General features: G+C 45.2%; 1 protein-coding gene across 1 annotated transcript in view; it reads right to left on the minus strand.

Annotated features, from left to right (window-relative positions):
- Nucleotides 1–1,446: 1,446 nt before the first annotated feature.
- The window catches only part of LOC147710467 (acid-sensing ion channel 1A-like), a 191,626-nt gene continuing 173,999 nt past the window's right edge, over nucleotides 1,447–19,073 (minus strand). The window contains exons 10-11 of the mRNA XM_086919357.1: nucleotides 17,393–17,468; nucleotides 1,447–2,041 (exon numbers count right to left, since the gene is read on the minus strand). Of these exons, the coding sequence (XP_086775483.1) occupies nucleotides 1,829–2,041; nucleotides 17,393–17,468 (289 nt within the window). The 3' untranslated portion in view covers nucleotides 1,447–1,828. The remainder of the gene's footprint in view (nucleotides 2,042–17,392; nucleotides 17,469–19,073) is intronic.

The following is a 19,073-nucleotide window of genomic DNA, read 5'->3' on the forward strand; positions in this document are numbered from 1 at the left end:
ATTCTGTCGGAACTCACAGGCCTGGTGGGTATCTGACTCCAACCGTAGATTGAAGTCTCTTAGGAATATCGGGTATTATATAGCATACATTTCCTTATATCCTCCATCAGCACAGCAGTTTGATTGGCCAGGGCTTGAGGGAGGGGCGGGGGCAATAAACCAGCACAAGTTTGACTCGTGATAACCCATCACCTAAATGGAACTGAACAAATTTACCGTCCAACAGTATTTACTAAGCCAGTTCCGAGAGCCTCAGGTCCACTTTAAAAATAACTGCAACTCCGTTGCCAGATCTATACCGCTGTCATCAAGTCGTCGGCCCTGGTACGCTCGGAGGATTAATTTATCCATGAATGGATTGAAAAACTCCATTACCAAGTGTCTGATAAAGAGGAAATCTAAATCTAGATCTACATAGAGCTTAGCAATTTCCAGACGATGTTTAACCTCTGACTGTGCACTACACAGCACAGGCCTAAGATGATTAGCATCTGACATGTTGGAAAATGATTTTGGATCTTATTGTGGGGGACATTTTAATCATAAGTCTGGCCCATTGGCTTTGTCAATGAGTGTTTCTCTTCCTGTTTTTTTATTTATGCACTATCTTCTAGTGGTGGCCGGCACAGGTAGCAGAGCAGAGCTGGGTGGGGTCCGGGTAAGTCGACATGCAACGGGAGAAGTAGAATTAAATTTAAAAAAAACACGTACCTAGCGCTTGCCACATTGCCGATGCCGAGTCGGCGATGTGGCAAACCCAAGATAAGTGGCTTCATTGATTTTTTTATGAAATGTTACTTCTTCCGTCATATGGTGACTTACCTGACCCCCGCCCAGCCTCTGCCCTGCCTCACCGCTCTAACCTGTGCAGACTGCTACTGCTATCTTCATGTATTTTAACTTCATTTTCCTGATTGTGCATGTCCTGAAAGAACTCAAGTGGTAAATTTGTACAGCAAATGTAGCACACTATAATACACAAAGCATACCATAAAATAGCAATTCAGGAAGCAAAGGGATCTGGCATTAGACAACCCAGTGAAGAGGCGAAGGATTCTGATGCCCAGAAATTTGGTTTAAGGCCCTCTCCTGCATATCACCTTACTACAGAAGGCACAAACAAGAGCAGCTTCTGAGTTTAGATCTTCTCTGGACTTGCCTCTAGCGAATGGTTACAAGATTTGCACAATTTAGCCACCTCCGGCTCCAAAGGGGGACAGAAGAGCCTGTAGAGTTTTTCACAGAATAATTTCCCAAAAATGCATGCATCCCTAGTAAACAGTTCTCAACTCTGCTTGTTCCCTTACAGTATGACGAGCTAGGGGAGGGTAAAACACCTATTCATTTATTTATTTATTTAACAAGCTTGAAAATAGGAGGTGGGGTGAGGGGTGTGAGTAGAAGTGGTTACTTTAAAATTTTTAGGACCTGTTTAGGCCAATTTAGGCTTTATTACCCCTGAAGAGTAGAGAGGGAAGGATTGGGCATTATTGGTGGTTAAAATGGTACTTTTTAAACCCACCCCATGATTGGGCAGCAGCAACACTTCAGACCACCTGCATGCAGCCATAGAGGGGATCAGAGAAAGCTGCCCCCACCCATGATACCTGACACAGTCCTTAACACAGTCCTTAAGCGATTGGCCTAGCGTGAATAGCCCACATTTCCTTGGTTCTGATCAGTGGAGGACAACAGAAGAGTGCCAGGCTGAAAGAAAATATGTTTAGGAAGCAGCTGGATGAACACAACTAAAATGGTTAGCCCATAAGATGCTGAAGCCTCTGCAACTGTGCGTGATTCTGCAATACTTGAAGCGCCAGGGTGCGGATTACAGCTTTGTGTTCTCTCGGGTGATGTAGATGTGCCTTGGCTTCTGGGCGCTGGGCCTCCTGGTCAGCGTGGAGGGCACCGTCCTTAGGCAGCGTCGTAGGAAGAAGAGCAGCACGTCGACCAGCAGCTCAAAGAACTCTACCAAGGTGCAAACCGAGAATCCGACCCATAGTCCCACCAGGCCTCCCATGTTTGATATGAGGTCAATCTCCTGGCGAAAAAGCACAAAACAGCACAGCCGCAATAAATGTGGGTGCTTATTATTGTATATGTGTTAAACATTCCTCACGTTCTGTACAAGAGGGCTGACAGGTAATTACAGATACAATATATATGGGAAATAACAGAGAAATGTAGAACTAATGTGAATGTATGTTTATGACACGTTGAACATACTTTTCAGAGATCATTGTGGTGTTGGGGATGGGGCCCCTAACACGCATCAAAGTAAAGACATCAAACTCTGTAGTCACTTAGTGACCAACAATAACCATGCCCGGAGCCCCGGGCTCTTTCTTACCTTCCTTACTGGCCCACGTCAGCCTCCACCAATCTATTATGTACGCGGGGTAGGCAGTTGCTTTCCCCTGCGCGGTCCACGACAATGCGACCGCCCGTGACTCGGAAACATTACATTCCTTCTTTACCAGGATATGTTAAACAGGGTCAACATATAGACCTACAAATACCAAGCAAAACATCAGGCTCAACGGTACTCTACATCTGGACACAACAGTCACAACATATTTTTACTTGACCTTGGGGTCCGCCAGTATCTGGTTACCGCTGTCTGCTCATCGATCACCATCTCGTCAGTTGGATACAAAGTCTTTATACTTTTGAGATGGTTTAGAGTGTGATCGCTGCGAATAGCCTCCCTGACCACCCCCTGCCGAAACTTTTGGCGAGGGTCCCCCTTTCTTTATGACATGCGTCGCTCCTGGACTCCCACAGCTGGTGGCTGAGGGCCTCTGCTCACAGTCTCAGGGAGTACAGAATTGGGGTGCTGCAAAAAGGTCCTCCAAGAAAGTTCCTGGATCAAACTCTTGGTTTCACTCGCTGTCGGCATCTTGAGAACTCGTTGCAACAGGGTCTTCTGGTGGGCTGGCGACTGACTGTCGGTGGTTTCCTTTGGGATTCTTTTGAATTGGGAGACGCTCCTTGTCACCTTCATGCCTTTGACTTCAATAACTACCCAAGGTTCCAGTTCGAAAGGCAACCTGAATTTCCCTCCATGATGGACGGTCACCCTCCATGATGGGGCTCTCTCGGGTGCGCCGACTCCGGGAGGTATCTTCATTGGTGCGGGCCCTCCGGGCATCTGACTGATTCAGAGGATTTAGGTGTTTTTTCCCACACAGGGTGATGTGGAATGGTATCAGTCACTGACCAGCCGAAGCATACCTTGCTTGGGGATATGCCTGTAGTGCAGTGGGGTGTAAGCCGGTACTCCCTTAAGAACTGGTACAATGCGCATTCTGTGCTGTGACTTTCAGCCATTGCACTTTGAATCACTTTGGTGAGGGTTCTCATTAGGCGCTTCACCTCTCCATTAACTTGAGGCCATCGAGGAGTGATCCAGCTGTGTTTGATGTTGTGGGATGCTAGGTAGTCCGTCAGTTCTGAGCTGTTGAACGGAGGCCCGTTGTTAGTGCGAATTTCTCCAAACAGTCCATGGGTTGCCATCAGCTTTCCTAGCTTCGGGATCACTTCTGCGGCACACATTGTTGTTACTATTTTCACCTCCGGGTAACGCAAGTAGTCGTCCACAATGACTAGCATGTGTCTTCCTCCGGGGAGACTACCAAAATGGGACATTGGGGCCTGCCTCAGTGATGACTGGTGCCGGCCAGTCTGGTGGGCCCGTGGCAAGGCAGACAGGGCATCTCCGCACAACCACTTCTACCTTCTGATCCAGACCCGGGAACCAGAACTTGCTCCTGTGTCGGTTCTTGGATTTGACAATTCCTTGGTGTGCCCCATGTGCAAGAGTGCAGCCTTCTGTGAAATACAAGTCATGGGCCACTGAGGAGACATCCATCGTTGGTCAGGGACAACTCCTGGCAGACTTGATACAGGGCTTTTAGGATCGCCTGGGCCGTTTCTGTGCAGAGAGATGTTGGGTTTTGCAGCGCTAGCCAATCTCCTGTGATGACCGCTTTGATGGCGATCTGTAGGCAGTGATCACGCTGAGTTGATGTGATGACTTCTTCCAGAGATATCGGAAGGGGTCTGTCCACAATCATTCTCACATAGTCCTCATTTGCTGCTGCTTCTGCGGCTTCAGGAAGCATGGCCGGCCTGGCATGCCTTGATAGGAAGTCGGTGGGGTTTCGGGTACCAGGTCGGTATTCCACGGTGAATTGGAACTCTTGTAGTTGCAGGATCCATTTCTCGATCCTTGGGGGGGTCGTGATGCAGATCCTTGAAACAGGGGGATCAGCGCCTTATGGTCCTTAATGACAGCAAATAAGTGGCCATACAGGTAGATATAGAAGTGACCACGTCCCATAGGGTCGCAATCGCCTCGCTCTCTATTTGTGAGTATCGCTGCTCAGTCGGCATGAGTGTGCGACTGGCATAGGCTACCGGAGCCCATTCTCCGCAGTCCTGTCGTTGGGCCAGAATGGCACCTAGGCCAGTGTGGCTGGCATCCACTACGAGTTGTGACTCTTTACGGGGGTCAAAGTACATCAGAGTGGTGTCTGCAGAGAGAGCAGCCTTGGTTTGCTGGCACGATTTTTTCTGCTCGGCCCCCACACCCATGGGCTGGTTGCCTTGGTCAGGTCTCTGAGTTGACCAGTGAGGTCTGACAGGTTCTGTATGAAGCATCCGCAATAGGCTACCACGCCCAGGAAGCTTCATACTCCTGACACTGACGACAGAGCGGGGTCGTCTTGGATATCCTTCACTTTGTCAGGGTCAAGGCCGATTCTTTTGTCGGAAAAGCGATATCCAGAGAAACTGATGTCTATTCGTAGGAAGTTCAACTTTCTTGAGACGTGAGAAGACGGCATGGAGGTGAGTTAGATGCTCCTCTAATGTGGGGGCATGGACTAGGATGTCGCCGCTCATGTTGAGTACCCTGTGTAGGCTGTGGAGGACACCTTTGACAATGTTCTGGAAGACTTCGGCTGCACTGGAGATGAGAAGTTGAGCCTTGTGTACCTCCATAGTCCTGCATGAGTTGAAAAGGTGGTGATGGAGTGGGAGTCCGGGTGTAGCGGTATCTGATGGTAGCTGTACTGGAGGTCCATTTTAGAGAACCATCTGGTGCCTGTCAGCTTGCCAATGATATCGTCTATGGTCAGTATGAGGTGGCGTTCTTATCTGATCGCTAAATTCGGAACCCTCATGTTGACACAGATGCTCACGGCGTCTGGTTGTTTGGGCTTCTTTGCCACCATGATGGGGGATACCCACGGTGTGGGTTCGCGCACATGTTGAATGATGTCAGCTTTCTCTAGAATTCCCAGCTGGGCTTCCAACTTGGGTCGGAGATGGAAAGCGATTCTTCGATGCCTGAGGGCTATCGAGGCAAGCAACTTGTCAATGTGCAGATGGATGGCTGGACGTTGTAAACACCCGATCTCCTTGAACAGCAGTGCAAAGTCCTGCAACAAACAGTCCAGATCATGTGCGTGCACGTCAAATGCAAATTGAATGAGGTTAAGGTCTTGAGCCGTGCTGCAGCTGAGTAGGAATCCGAATCCTTCTTGTGAGACGTAGACTTTTGCTCTCTGATGGGTGGAGTTGTGATATAGACCTGCCAGAAATACGCCACATAGTCTCAGTCGTGAGCGGTTACCAAAAGCGTAGAGTTGCACGTTGGTGTTTCAAAGTGCTGGCGGGTTAGGTAGGAATGTTTTAAATATTTGCAGCCATGAGGTTGATTGTGGCTCCCATGTCCATGAGAGATGTGATGGGGTGATCTTGCACACCAATTTTGCACATTGGGGCGTTCTGGCGGGCGGCTTTGAGGGTAACTAGAGTTCTCACCACGTGGATGACTGCCGCCTCATCTTCGTCCAAGTCGATGTCCGACATGTCTTCTGGGTGAGGCTCTACTGTGCACACCGTTTTCTGCGGGCCTCTGAACCTTCACCCTTGCAGTGAGCGGCAGACTTTGGAAAAGTGGTTCTGCTTGCTGGACGCACTGCACGTTTTGCCATTAGCGGGGCAGGCTCCGTTGTGAGGGTATGGGCCTCCGCACCATCCGCATGTGCGACTCTGCGGTCCCTACCCTGCTTGGTAGGGTTCATAGGTGGTTTGGTGGACTTTGGCTGTCCTCCACATGACTCTGGTTGGATGGCATTTACAGGTTCTTCCTTGATGGGAGTTGAGGAGTGTGGGTCCATGTGGGCTGCCCAGGCCTTGGATAGCACTTTTCAATGCCCTAGCCACAGGATGTCCCTCATGGACATAATGGGGATCCTTGAAGGATGCGTTCACACAATTTTGTGGAGGTGCCCCCTTGAACGAGCTGGTCTCTGATATCGTCATCTCCGTCCGGGAGGGTGCAGGTGCTGGCTCAACCGCCCATAGAAAACATCTACTGATTCCTCCCGCAGCTGTCGCGCTTGGCGTAAGAGAAACTGCTCATAGAGTTGGCGTTTGGTTCAATGCCATGATGGCGTCCCACAGGCTGGTGTAGCTCCGCGGGGGACTTGCTTCAACTACGGTCTTTGAGATTTTGTGAATGTTGGCTCCTCCTAAGTGAAGACGCATGGGGCATCTGCATGCAGCCGGGATCTCGACAGCTTCAAAATATGTCTCTAAGTCTCCGACCTACCCCTTCCATCTGGCGTCTTGGGAGTGCGGTGGCCTTGTGATGTGCGGTGGGTGGCCTTGTGATGGTGACAGGCTCCAGTGGGGGAACTGATGCCATAGTGCTGGGATGTCGTGTCGCAATGTGAGATAGGAGGTCTGTGCAAATTATAGTCCAGAGCCAAAGCCTATGGTGCAGAGAGTGATACAGCAGAAGTGGTGCGCAGGGGGGGTTTCACTGACCTGGGTGCTGAGCAGTTGTGGTATCCTCCTTTGGTAGGCTAGTCGTGTCTTGGGCCTCTTTTCTTTTCCTTTTTTTTTTTGTTGGTTCAGTTGAGCTCTCGTCAGAGGCAGTAGGTGGTGCTGTCAGCAAACTTCGACCACACGCCCGACGTCTGGCAAACGGAGGCAGCAGAAAACAGCAGGCAGTTCTTGTGGTCAGCTGGAACATTACGGGTGCTGCTTGGTCTGGCGAGGGTCGTGCACACAGTGGGTACCGTTGCTTCCCTCTTCGCAAATGAGATCTGTGTAAATTATAGTCCAGAGCCAACGCCTATGGTGCAGAGCGTCGTACAGCGAAAGTGGTGCGCAGGGGGAGTTACTCTGACCTGGGTGCTGAGCAGTGTTGATAGCCTCTTATGGTGGGCTAGTCGTGTGTTGGGCCTCTTTTCTTTCTTTTATTGTTTTGTTGGTGCAGTTAGTTTCCGGAGTGCTGGTGTCCTCTTGGTAGTGTGCAGGCAGATTGTCCTTTTTCCCCCTTATTTTACCTGCATGTGGTGAGCTGCTGTACATGCAGAGACGTTTGCTTTCCTTTATTTAAGGGTCCCTTCAATTGTGTGCATTTCAGGCCGGTAAGGCACGAGGGCCTGATCTCAGCCAGGTATTGGAGAGGCTGGGGGCACCTCCCCACGTGTTGCCATGGTGGTGCGGTTGCAGCGAGAGATAGGACGGCAGGCAGGAAGGCATGGCCCGTCCCTTGAACTTAACAGAGCAGGCGGGAATGAGGCAGATAGGCGGCTCTCAGCGCGGGAAATGCACAGCTCGCTCATGCCAGCGCTCGTCGGAGGCAGTAGGCGGTGCTATCGGCCAGCCTCGACCACGCGCTTGACATCTGGTGAGCAACGGAAGCATCGGGAGGCAGTGGAAAACAGGGGGGCGTTCTTGTGGTGAGCTGGGACGTTACGGTTGCTGCTTGGTCTTGGAGGGGCGTGCATACAGTGGGCACCGTGGCTTCCCTTGTCGCCAATGTGGTGTTGGGTATGGGGCCCCTAACATGCATAAAAGTAAGAACACCAAACTCTGTAGTCACGTAGTGGCTTAACAATAACCACACCTGGAGCCTTGGGCTCTTTATTACCTTCCTTATTGGCCTACGTCAGCCTCAACCAATTTATTATGTACACAGGGGTAGGCAGTTGCTTTCCCCTGCGCGATCCGAAACAATGGGACCGCCCATGGCTCGAGAACATTCCAATCATGGTCTATGAAAGTTAGCAATAAAGAAGACGCAGAGACCTAACACACTGAGGAAGTCCAGCCTGTATTAATTCATTCATGCGTTGTGGTGGCATCAAGGACATAAAGGGAAGGTGAGAGGGAGCCCAAGGTGTCTGAGGGGAAACGTGTTACCTCTGAGAGAGTCGTTTTCAAAAGGAAGCGGGCTCCGCTGTTTTGTTCTCCTCGGTGAGGCAACCTTCCACGTTCAGCGCATAAACTTCCTGGCGTGGTGCAGCATCAGAGAGGTGTTCCTCAGCGAGGAGGTCGGGCAGCTTAACCCTTTCTACACAGTCAGATCTTTCCAAGCCTGTTCCGTTTTCTCACGCTGACAGGCACAGCTAACAACGTGCTTTATCTGAGGTGAAATTTCTTATGGGCACAAGTTCAGGGCATAAAGAGCGTATGGTCATAAAGTAAATACTCTTATTTCTACACGCCTGTCACCTCTTCACACGCTGACAGGCACAGCTAGCACTGTATTCTTCAGGCTCATCGGAACAAGATTATTAAAGCAACCACTCTGTCTGCCTCACGCTGACGGGCACAGCTGTTTTACATCACCGTGTGAGAGCCTAACCCAAAAGTTGGCAGCTGGTGTTTTGTCCCTAGTAAAAAGTTGTTTTCAAAGTACATAACAGCATAATCTTTGACAAAATGGCCATTAAAAATATGTCGCAACCACCCCCTTTCCTCAATGAAGTGGGGGAGCCAATTTTACAGTGGAAACAATGGTTAGGAATCCTGGAGTCTTATCTCATCACAATTGGCGGGATAAATTCTCATCTCTGCGGAAACTGCATACACTGCTTCATAACCTAGGCATTGAAGGGCGTAAAACGGATTGGTGACGGTACAACGCGTACCGTCACAACGCGTGCTGTTACAACGCGTCCCTTACAACGCAAGTCGTTACCACGACTTGCGTTGGGGGCGCGTATATCGAATAGTATAATTTACTATTCTAACACCAGTCCCCGTGGACACTAGGGAAGGTGTTGGAATAGTAAATTTACTATTTTTAATCTTCTAGCGCCCTCCAGCACAAGTCGTGGTAACGACTTGCGTTGTTACGGACGCGTCGTAACAGCACCGCATTGTAACATCCGCGTTGTAACGGATGTTTCCCACGTAAAACATATGATAACATCTCTGCATGGGTGGAAGTGGATGGGGATAGCGACAATGATGACAATGTGTATTTAGTCGCAGTTAATAGACTGGGAAAGCATTTTGGTAAAACTATCAATGTTGTGTTAGAAAGGGACAAGTTATTTTCAAGGGTACCAGGGAAGAATGAAAAAGTTAAAATGTACATTGCGGCTTTGAAGGTCTGGCTAATACATGTGAATTTGATGCTTTGCAAGATTCCCTCAATAGAGATCAGTTGGTAAGATGCACCAACAACACCAAGATACAGGAGAGGCTTTTAGTTGCTAATCCAGATCTTAAGCAAGCTATAGACATAGCAGTTGGTATTGAACACACTGCAGATTGCATGTTAGCTATGAAGGGAGATGGGGACAAAAACACAGATGTTAATGCTATAAGCAAACAAGAGGTCACCAAGGAGAGCAAGAATAAGGGACCCAGTGTTCTTCCAGCAGGAACCAATCTTAAATGTTACAGGTGTGGTGGCCCTAGTCATCTAGCTAATTATGTAGGGTGTCAAGCCAGATCAGTTACCTGTCATAAATACGGAAGGAGGTGTCACTTGTCCAGGGTCTGTAAGGATCAACAATCCACAGCCGTACTGGCTATTGAACAGGAACCTCCCCAAGAAGCCAAACTGGTATTTCAATTACAAAGCGGCAACAAGACTAATGATTTCCCATCTTGTACAATCACCTTGGACAAAAGAGAGGTGACGGTGTTTGCTGATTCTTGCTCACCCTATACCTTGGTGGAAGCTGAGGTGTTTACCTAAATGTTTCCCTCATGGCAACAGGGCATGCAGCCTCCTAATATCCATCCAGGGGGTTACAATGAAAACCCCATACCCTTGATAGGCATGACAACAATGACCATAGGGTTTAAAGGGAGGAGTACAGTGGGTAAGATCTACATCGCGCAGAAGGGATCCAACTTGTTGGGGTGGAAACACCAAAGGCAACTGGGCATCAAGTTAGACCACAACAGTCCTGTCCAAATTCTCCTTGTGGACCCGTCTGTGGGAGGCACTGAGGTTTAAAATGACTTCCCCAAAGTCTTTACAGACAAACTAGGACTACTAAAAGACTACCAGCACTCCATCAAGCTCATAACCAATGCTAGACCAATGGCTCACAGGGACAGGCCCATACCACACATGATGCAAACACCCCTCCAAGCCGAGTTAGACAAACTCTTGTCACAGGGGGTTATCGAACCAATAGAAAGCTCGCAGTGGTTGGCCCGTATTGTCCTTACGACCAAGGCGTCCAGCAAGGAGATTAGGTTATGTGTGTACCTGAGGGACCTAAACAATAACATACGGGTGGAGAGGCCTCCTTTGCCCCGTATACGAGGTCCTTACCCTAATGAAAGGTGCAAGTTTTTTCAGTATGTTAGAGCTCTCATCTGCCTACCTCCAGGTAGAGCTACACCCTGACTCCCACCACTTAACCTCGTTCATAACTCCGCTTGGACCGTTCCAGTACATTTGCATGCCCTTTGGGTTGGCCTCAGCAGCCGCTGCCTTCCTGTGGATCATGCAACAGGTACTTAAGGATCTCCCGTGTACAATGTGCTTCCAGGATGATATCCTCATTTATGGGAAAGATCTGGAAGAACATACCATCATTTTGAGGAGTGTGTTGACCAAACTTGAGGCAGCAGGCCTGACCTTAAAGAAGGACAAGTGTTGTATAGGGGTAGGATCTGTAGAGTACCTAGTCATACTATTTTTCAGGATGGAATAAAGCCTTAGGTTGACCTAGTTGAAGCCATTCAGGGGATAGCCGCTCCAGTGTGTGTTGAAGACTTAAAATCATACTTAGGGTTATCTGAGTACTACGCTAAGTTTGTCAGAAATTATGCTAGTATTGGAGAACCGTTGAGGTCATTACTCAAAGCGAGGACCCCTATTGTGTGGAACAAAGATTGTCAAGCGGCGTTCATCACAGTCAAGGAGAGCATTGCCTCCGCCCCATCGTTGGGCAGATTTGATCCCACTAAACCAAGTTAAAAAGGGTTGGGTGCTAGTCTCACCCAGGTCGTCAACTGCAAGGAACAAGTGGTTGCATTTGCTTCTCACGCCCTTCAAGGAGCAGAAGTGAATTACTCTGTGGTCGAAAAAGATTGCTTGCATGTGCATGGCCCATCAAACATCAACTGAGGTATAACAGCCAATTGAAACATCAGCCAAGTAAAAAAATTCAAAAGAATCCTGGTTTGTACCCTGGCAGATCCAGAGTGGGCTGATATTTTCACTGAAATCTTCCATGATGACACAAGCAACTTATTATTTGAGGTCTCTGACGCTTTCACAAAAACTCTTCTTCTGCAGCTATCAAAATGCACTCTGTTGAATGGAGCCAGTCCAATACAGTTAACCTGCTTTCAGTTTTTGGAATTGAAGCCCAGATCAATATGTGGCCCACCATTGATTTTAAATATGATATGGTTAACTCCATAAAAATTCTGAGGATTCATGATCATCATTCTGGGTTAATTTGTAATTATAGAATTATATTCGTTATTTTCTAGGGACCAAACTATTCCGTCTCTTATCAGGCATAAAAACAGCTGTGCCCCCAGTCTTTTCAAGAACTGGGAGATCTCTTGCGATGAATGGCCCCTCTAACAGGGTTCACCCAAAGGCAGTTTAATGTCAGAATATTATTTTTTTCGATTTTTAATTCGTCAACCAACTGGTCTTTTCTTTGTCATGGCTCTTCTACACAGAAATTTCTTTGACAAAAGGAAAGGAGGACATTGTGTTAATCTGACAAAAAGGGTTGCTAGACTTGGCCTTTCTGCCCTTGGGATAACAATGCACGGTTTCCGACAGGATTTCCATGCCGGCCTTTCCGACATGGAAACCCTGTTGGAAAGCATGTTTGGGGGCCCCTAGCAGGGCCCCCTTGTTGCAGCGGCCTCCGGTTGGCGGCCTAGGGGACACCATATGTGCCACCCTGTTAATCTGTGCACCCCATGGCAGGCGCCTTGAGGTGCCTTCCACAGGGTTCAGTGATTAACACCACCTCCCATTTCCCTATGGGAGCATATACCACGGCCAGTTTACGGCTGTAACACATGCTCCTATACGGAAACGCTGGAATGTGACCGAACAGTGTTCGGTTGCATCCAAATCAGTCGGCCAGGAAGCAATTCCGCCCAACATTGTAATCCGCCGCAAAGTGTATTTCTCTTAGTACAGTATGTGTGTGCTAAAGGGACCATTAGTAACCCAGAAAGCATGGACACAACATCAGCTATGTATTGAGTAGGGTTGTGTGGGACTACAACAACCTGTATTTTCACATTCAAGTGTTGATGCACTGACCTAAGTTCAGGCAAACATGGGTGAGAAAGTCAAACCTTGTAGAGCTAAGCCAAAGTGTAAGTTTACACAACAGTTCAAACCTATTCACAGCTGGTACTTGCTCCTGTGTCTCACCTCACTGTGCACTGACCCACAGTCTTTCTTGCCTACCAAACCCACTTTTTCCAGTGAGGCTGTTTATGTAATTCCACTCCTAGGATCAATTCTGTAAAAACTCAGAGCTTTCCAAAATCTCTTGCTCTTCCATCATTGGACATATCTCACAGAGATGCACCTATATCTCTAATTAATCTGCATGGATTAATTATCAGGTAATTATATGGGTGACAAAGCAGGGATCATTCGCTTTTTAACTAGTGGTTTGTGTTGATTAATGCGAAAGTAAAATTAGCTCGACCCTGTTAAATAACGTGTAGGGTGTTTTGTGTATTGATAGGTGACTGCTGGGTTAATGGGGTCTAATGTGTGCTTTAGTGTGGCTCTTTGGAGTAAGGAGCTCTTCTCTCTTATCTTGGTCCCCAAACCATTGATGTTCATAGAAATGTGATTGGGCATAAGGGGAGCAGGAGATTCAAAGTTCCACTTCCACTAGCATTGGTAATCACAGAAAGACATCCAAGAACCAACAGATATTCTTTGGTGGAACCTATATTGAAAAGGTGCAAAACCTGCCATGTTTAAATCGAATGAATCCTTGAACAGTAATGGCCAACCTTTATACATGTAACCACCTGTGGTTTCCAAAAGGCGACATTTATATGCAAATTGTAACTTTCTTATTTTTCTTATGAAAAGTGCACAGTAACCCTAACAATACTAGTACTGTCTCTCTAACTATACTAGTGACATCATAAGAAATGAACTATATATAAATTGCAAATAAAATAAGAATATGAAGCAAAATCAATAGAACCACTGTAGCAAATACAATTACTGTTAATTCATGAAAAGGATCACAATGCTCTGTTTATAAAAAGTTTGTGATAAATAGGTAATCAGAACAAGAGATATTGTCTTGTATCTATCTCAAAACATCCGGGTAAAAGATGAGGGGGATGCCTTCAAAAGCTTCAAACAACTAGTACATGATTGGTGGTAGTATGTTCTTTCCTCAAAACGCATCAAGTAAGATAGTGGTCAGAAAGGTTTAATTGTTTATGTATTTATATTCATCTATTCATATGGGGTGTGCCCTCAAAACTTAATTATCTATAGTTATCAGGGTCTATAAAATAATAATTGTATATCTTGTACAATGCAAGAAGAACCCAAAGGCAACATTATATGCAGAATAAAGAGGGGACGTGGGGGCGTTAAACAAGAACACTTTCAGGTCTTTTCTGCAGGCCATACAAATATTTTATCCTGATGTTAATGGGCCAATATTCTTGGTTCTTGTGCCTATGATGCTAATTTCGGGTCCCCATTCCATCCAAATTTATTCTTGGGCCATGTAGAAGACCTACATTTCTTGACCAAAGGTTGCAAGTAGGTGGCTGTCTGACGATTTTGCTGTGTCGACAGACTCGGGCTGAGACAATTCCCTTGATTTACTCTAAAACCAGGCATGCAGCTTTTAAAATGATACACTAGTGCCAGTGCAGTGAGTTTATTCCTGCTAAATTATGATAATTTCCTTAAACTAAGGACTAATCGTGTGGCCATGGTCTACACATATTGCAGTTGCACTATTCAATTCTTTGGGAACATATTCAGTAAAGCATTATCAAGGACCAATTCTTAATTAATTAGTGAGCTAATTAAAATATAGGTTTTTGTGATATTACTTTTCAGTGCAATGTCAGATTTAAGTATCAAATACTGACGAATACTGAGCAGACTACCGACCCAATATGGTCATGAAAATTGAGTCAGCATCCTTTATTACAACCAGATTCTTCACTTTGGAAGGAAGATGGGTTCTCAAAAAGCTCAGGAGGGAAGTTTATCTGTGTTCTGCAGGCTTTGACTTGAGTCATTAAGTGACACATACGTTTTTACTCCAGTATGTGTGAGATCATTACTAGTGATCAAAGAAACCACTTCTTCTAGGCCTCCTATTAGGGACAGAAAATCAGATTTTGGTCTCTTATTGACTGGTATTGCCATCTTTATACAAGTTATAATTCAGGCCTCTAGCTCTGGTGTTGAAAAACAGGGGCTTAATTAACACATTGAGCAGGAGTGGTGACAACGGTGCACCTTGCAAAACCACACAAAACCTTCACCTCAGATGATATAAAAAAGCTAAACTTTAGAGACTGCACCCGCTAATAAGAAAGCATCAACACTGCCTTGATTCTGCATCCGATATTCCTCTCCTACAACTGGTGAGTAATGGATCAAAGTCCCCAGCCTCAAATACTGCAGAAAGGCCAAGAAGATCAATAGTGATGGTCTCCATCATCAGCAATATTTAGCACGTCAACCACAGTAACTCTCTCGGTGCTGTGTACTGGTCTAAAGCCTGATCGATGACTGTTCAGATTCAAACAATGATCCGTAAAAGCCTGGAGCTGGGATGATACAATTCTCTTCAAGGTTTTAAAGACCCAATGAAGACCTTCAAGTACATGATTGTTTTGCAGGCTATCAGGATCTAATCAGACCTTTTTTCTGAGAGAAGTCAATCCTGATATTTTCAGACAGTTTGACATTTCACTTATTTTAAGTGAATAGTAAAAAAGAATCGGCTACGCAGGGAGCCAGTTGCCTATCTTACCGTATTATTGGGGAGGAGACCTAGGAGCACGTTCTAGTCATGACATGTTGTTTTGACTTTTTTACTCTTCAATTTCTGCAGCTGACACATCTGTAAACTGGAATTGTAAATTACAGCTCTTTCCCTAGTTCCTCTTTACTGTAAATTTGATTCTTATAAATAAAAAAATCGTTTGATATTAGTGAGTTTTGACAGTCCCTCTGACTTAAAAGTCTTTCTTCCAAATCTGGATGGAGAAGAGATTGCTATGTCAACTTGTAATGCTGATGTTCTAATCCAGCTTCTGAAAAGGTGTGTTGTAGATCCTGTCAATGGTTTTCAAGACATGGGGACGTGGAAGTTAATATTCACCCTGGTTTCTTCAGCCTATTTACCTGGCCTGCGAGGGTGCTATCAAAGGTTTGTCGGAATGGACTCTTTTGAAAGACAGTGGTTTGAATGATCAAGATTGTGACAATAAAGACTTGGTGACATGAATATGGAAAAGATGCAACATTTTAAAGACAAAATATCCCTTGTTATCAAGCCTGACAAGGGGATTAAGAAATGGGAAAGCACCTCAAAAATAATTATGCTATGTGCAAAGAAATGACAGAACTCACCCTGTCTGCACTTGGAATCCTGGCACATTCAAGAAGAATGAAGTTGTCCACAGTGCCAAAGTGTTTGACAGGACAAATCCTTAAACATTTCAATTTTACTAGGGGGAATGTGTTTCTTTGCAAAGTACATTGTCTTGCCTTTTGTACATTTTGTATGCTATTGTATGCTATTGTAGCCTTTGTTGTTTTACTAATCTCTTTATGCTTAAATTGATTAAATGGCCATTTCCTATTGAAATATATCAACTGTCTGCTGCTCTGTGCCACTGGATTCAAGCTAGCCTGGCTGATGAAAGGTGTTTCCCAGAAACTGGTCCCAGGATGCATGGTTGCGGTTCAGGGAAGACCTGGCTTGGCAGTTCGGGCTGGACTGTTCCCATGAGGTACAGGGTCAAGACTGATTTGCATATAGCTGTGTCTGAACTGGAGTGGCGAAGTGAGCTAAAGAATGATGATGGATTTAACCCAGATCTGTGACTGCTGGTGAGTGTCTGAAAAGTTTCAGCGCTCCATCCATCATCTCCTTGTGTTTGCTTTGTGCATGGATTCAGCATCCATGCCCGTTCGCACAGACTAGTCTCCACTGCTAGTCAGCCGAAGCCTTGTTCCCGAATAGGACACATTACAATGCAAACATTTACAATGCATGCCTTTAAAATGTGGTTTTTACATCGTAACATCCATAACAATGCATGATTTTACAAAGCATGCCATCACAATGCATTTTTAGAAACTACATTTACAACGCATACCATTGCAACGCATACCAATACAATGCATAATACTTTTAGGGCAACAGTGGGGTAAGTGTTGGATAGTGTAGGGGTAAAAATTACTATTCCCACTCCAGTGAGTGCAACAGTACGGTAAGTGTTGGATAGTGTAGGGATACAAATGACTATTCCCCATTACTTACCTTAAAATGCGTTGTAGTGACATGCATTGTAATGGCATGCATTGTAGTGACATGCATTGTATTGGCTCCGTTGTAATGGCATGCGATGTAAAGGCAATTGCGTTTAAATGACTGCATTGTAAATGTAGTGCGTTATAATGACTGCATTGTAATGGTTGTTTCCCCTTGTCCCATAGCTGGTCCCCATGGATCCAGCAATCACTGCCCTTTTATGTACATCCAACATCCACTGTCAGACTCCAGGAACCAGCACTTGTGGCTGATGTGCAGATAATTTGGAAACATTTGTGGTTTGTAGAAATCCAACTTCTACAGTATGTATGCATGGCTTCAGCATCTGGGTCTCCACAGATCCAGAACTCACTGTCATTCTGTACAGATCCAGCAGTCAATGCTACTTTTCATGAATCTAGAACACACTGCAATGTTGAACAGATCTAGCTCCTGCCACTTACTGCCAGTCTCCACAGATCCAGAAATCTCGACCAATCTGCAGGGGTTTCTATTGACTGCTTCAGAAATGTAGTTGTTTCACAACCAGGTCTAACACTTTTCTGTTTGAGGTATATACTCACTGTCATGGAGGGCTCCTGTTCAATCAGCTCATAATTCAATTGTTTAAAATACACAACAACCTTCACAAAGTTGTCCCTGAAAAAAAAGACAGAAATACATGAGAATGCAATTTACTTGGGAGTAGTTTAACAAGGAACGAATGTGACAGGACACAATCTACAAATCACCACAGAACTATGGAGCCAGAGCAGAGAACACGTGCAAGAAAAGCATCTAAGTACCTAAATGACCAATACTGAGATCATGTGCACTAAATATCTATGGACAAGAACAGAAACAAATTAAATAGGAAATGTCAAATTCAGAGCAGAGAAAGTGTGAATAGAGATCCCTGGCAAAGGGAGTGTTCAGACCAGACTATATTTGATCTGAAGACCTTGGAATAGTGTATATGTTATAGAAGAAACTCCACACAAGAAAAGTATCTCTATAAAAAAGGGTAAGAGCAAAGAACCTATACATTAAATGTCTCTGGATAATGTATGCTTGAGAGTGAGAACGTGCACTGTGAGCATTTCAATGTTGAAAGGAATTGTGTATGAAAAGTTTCTTATCAATGGCAGGGTCTGAGAAAAGAACCTTGGGCGTACAGGCATATAACTGGCAGAAATTGAAAAGAAGAAATTCTGTGTATAAAATGTTTCTGGATAGTGAAGGGATGTGAGCAGAGTTTGGGCATGGAAAATAGTAGAAAGGTTAATGGACTCCAATGCAACATCTAAGGAGGGGCACATGTGAAATTGCTCACAATTTAAATGCAAGCCAGAGCTAAGACTTAGTGAGCAGAAGACCCCTGGACATTGAAATTAAGAATCCAGTGATGCATTATAATAAGAAGTCTTAAAACTGCTTTATCTCATGTTATATCTTCATCCTCAGTTACTGTATTTGGCACTCTATTTCCTCATACTGAAACGTATTCACCACTAAAGAGGCTTTCTAGGCGTCCATGCATAGTTATCAAAAATGGCCCTATGGAAGTGGAAAAAACTGTCAAATCACACTACATACGTGAGCAATGCATGGGGCAAACATGGCCAACGGTAGTGTATACACAGGATTCACCAACTGAACTGGGAGGCTAATTCAAGAAAAAAGACACATGTTTGCCTTGCCATGCCCACTCTTGCTGGCCATTACTCCAAAAGAAAACAACAATATACCATCTACAGAAATGCTACTATACACACACACACACACACACGCAACTCTAGAAATCATAACATCACATATATAAAAGGTAAAGCAAACATGCATATGAACATAAGAATCAGGAAGATCAAACAAAGAACAACTAAGTAAATAATTTAACAAAGAAGTGTAACTAATATATGGCATCGCAAATGAAGCAAATTATTGTCATGGTAAATATGTTCAGTAAAATTATCATTAAATACTGGTTCAATAAATAGGTGAACTAATTAATTAATAGTAGAAAAAATAATACATGATATGTTTTGTGCTATGTTTTGAATAGAACACAGTACATAATACAATGTGGTCTAGTAGGTTAGTGAATCTCGTCTATTAATTGATTTATTTTTTATTATGTAACATGTATTTTCTTACTTCTGTACCGTGTTTATTAAGTTTTAAGTTCCAAATGGATAAGAAAAGTCCTACAGAAGTTGTAGACACAAATTAACAGAGTTAAAGTCAACTTTCTGAAATCTACATTGA

Source organism: Lissotriton vulgaris, chromosome 5 (genome assembly GCF_964263255.1).
Source record: "Lissotriton vulgaris chromosome 5, aLisVul1.2, whole genome shotgun sequence".
NCBI classification, from domain to species: domain Eukaryota; kingdom Metazoa; phylum Chordata; class Amphibia; order Caudata; family Salamandridae; genus Lissotriton; species Lissotriton vulgaris.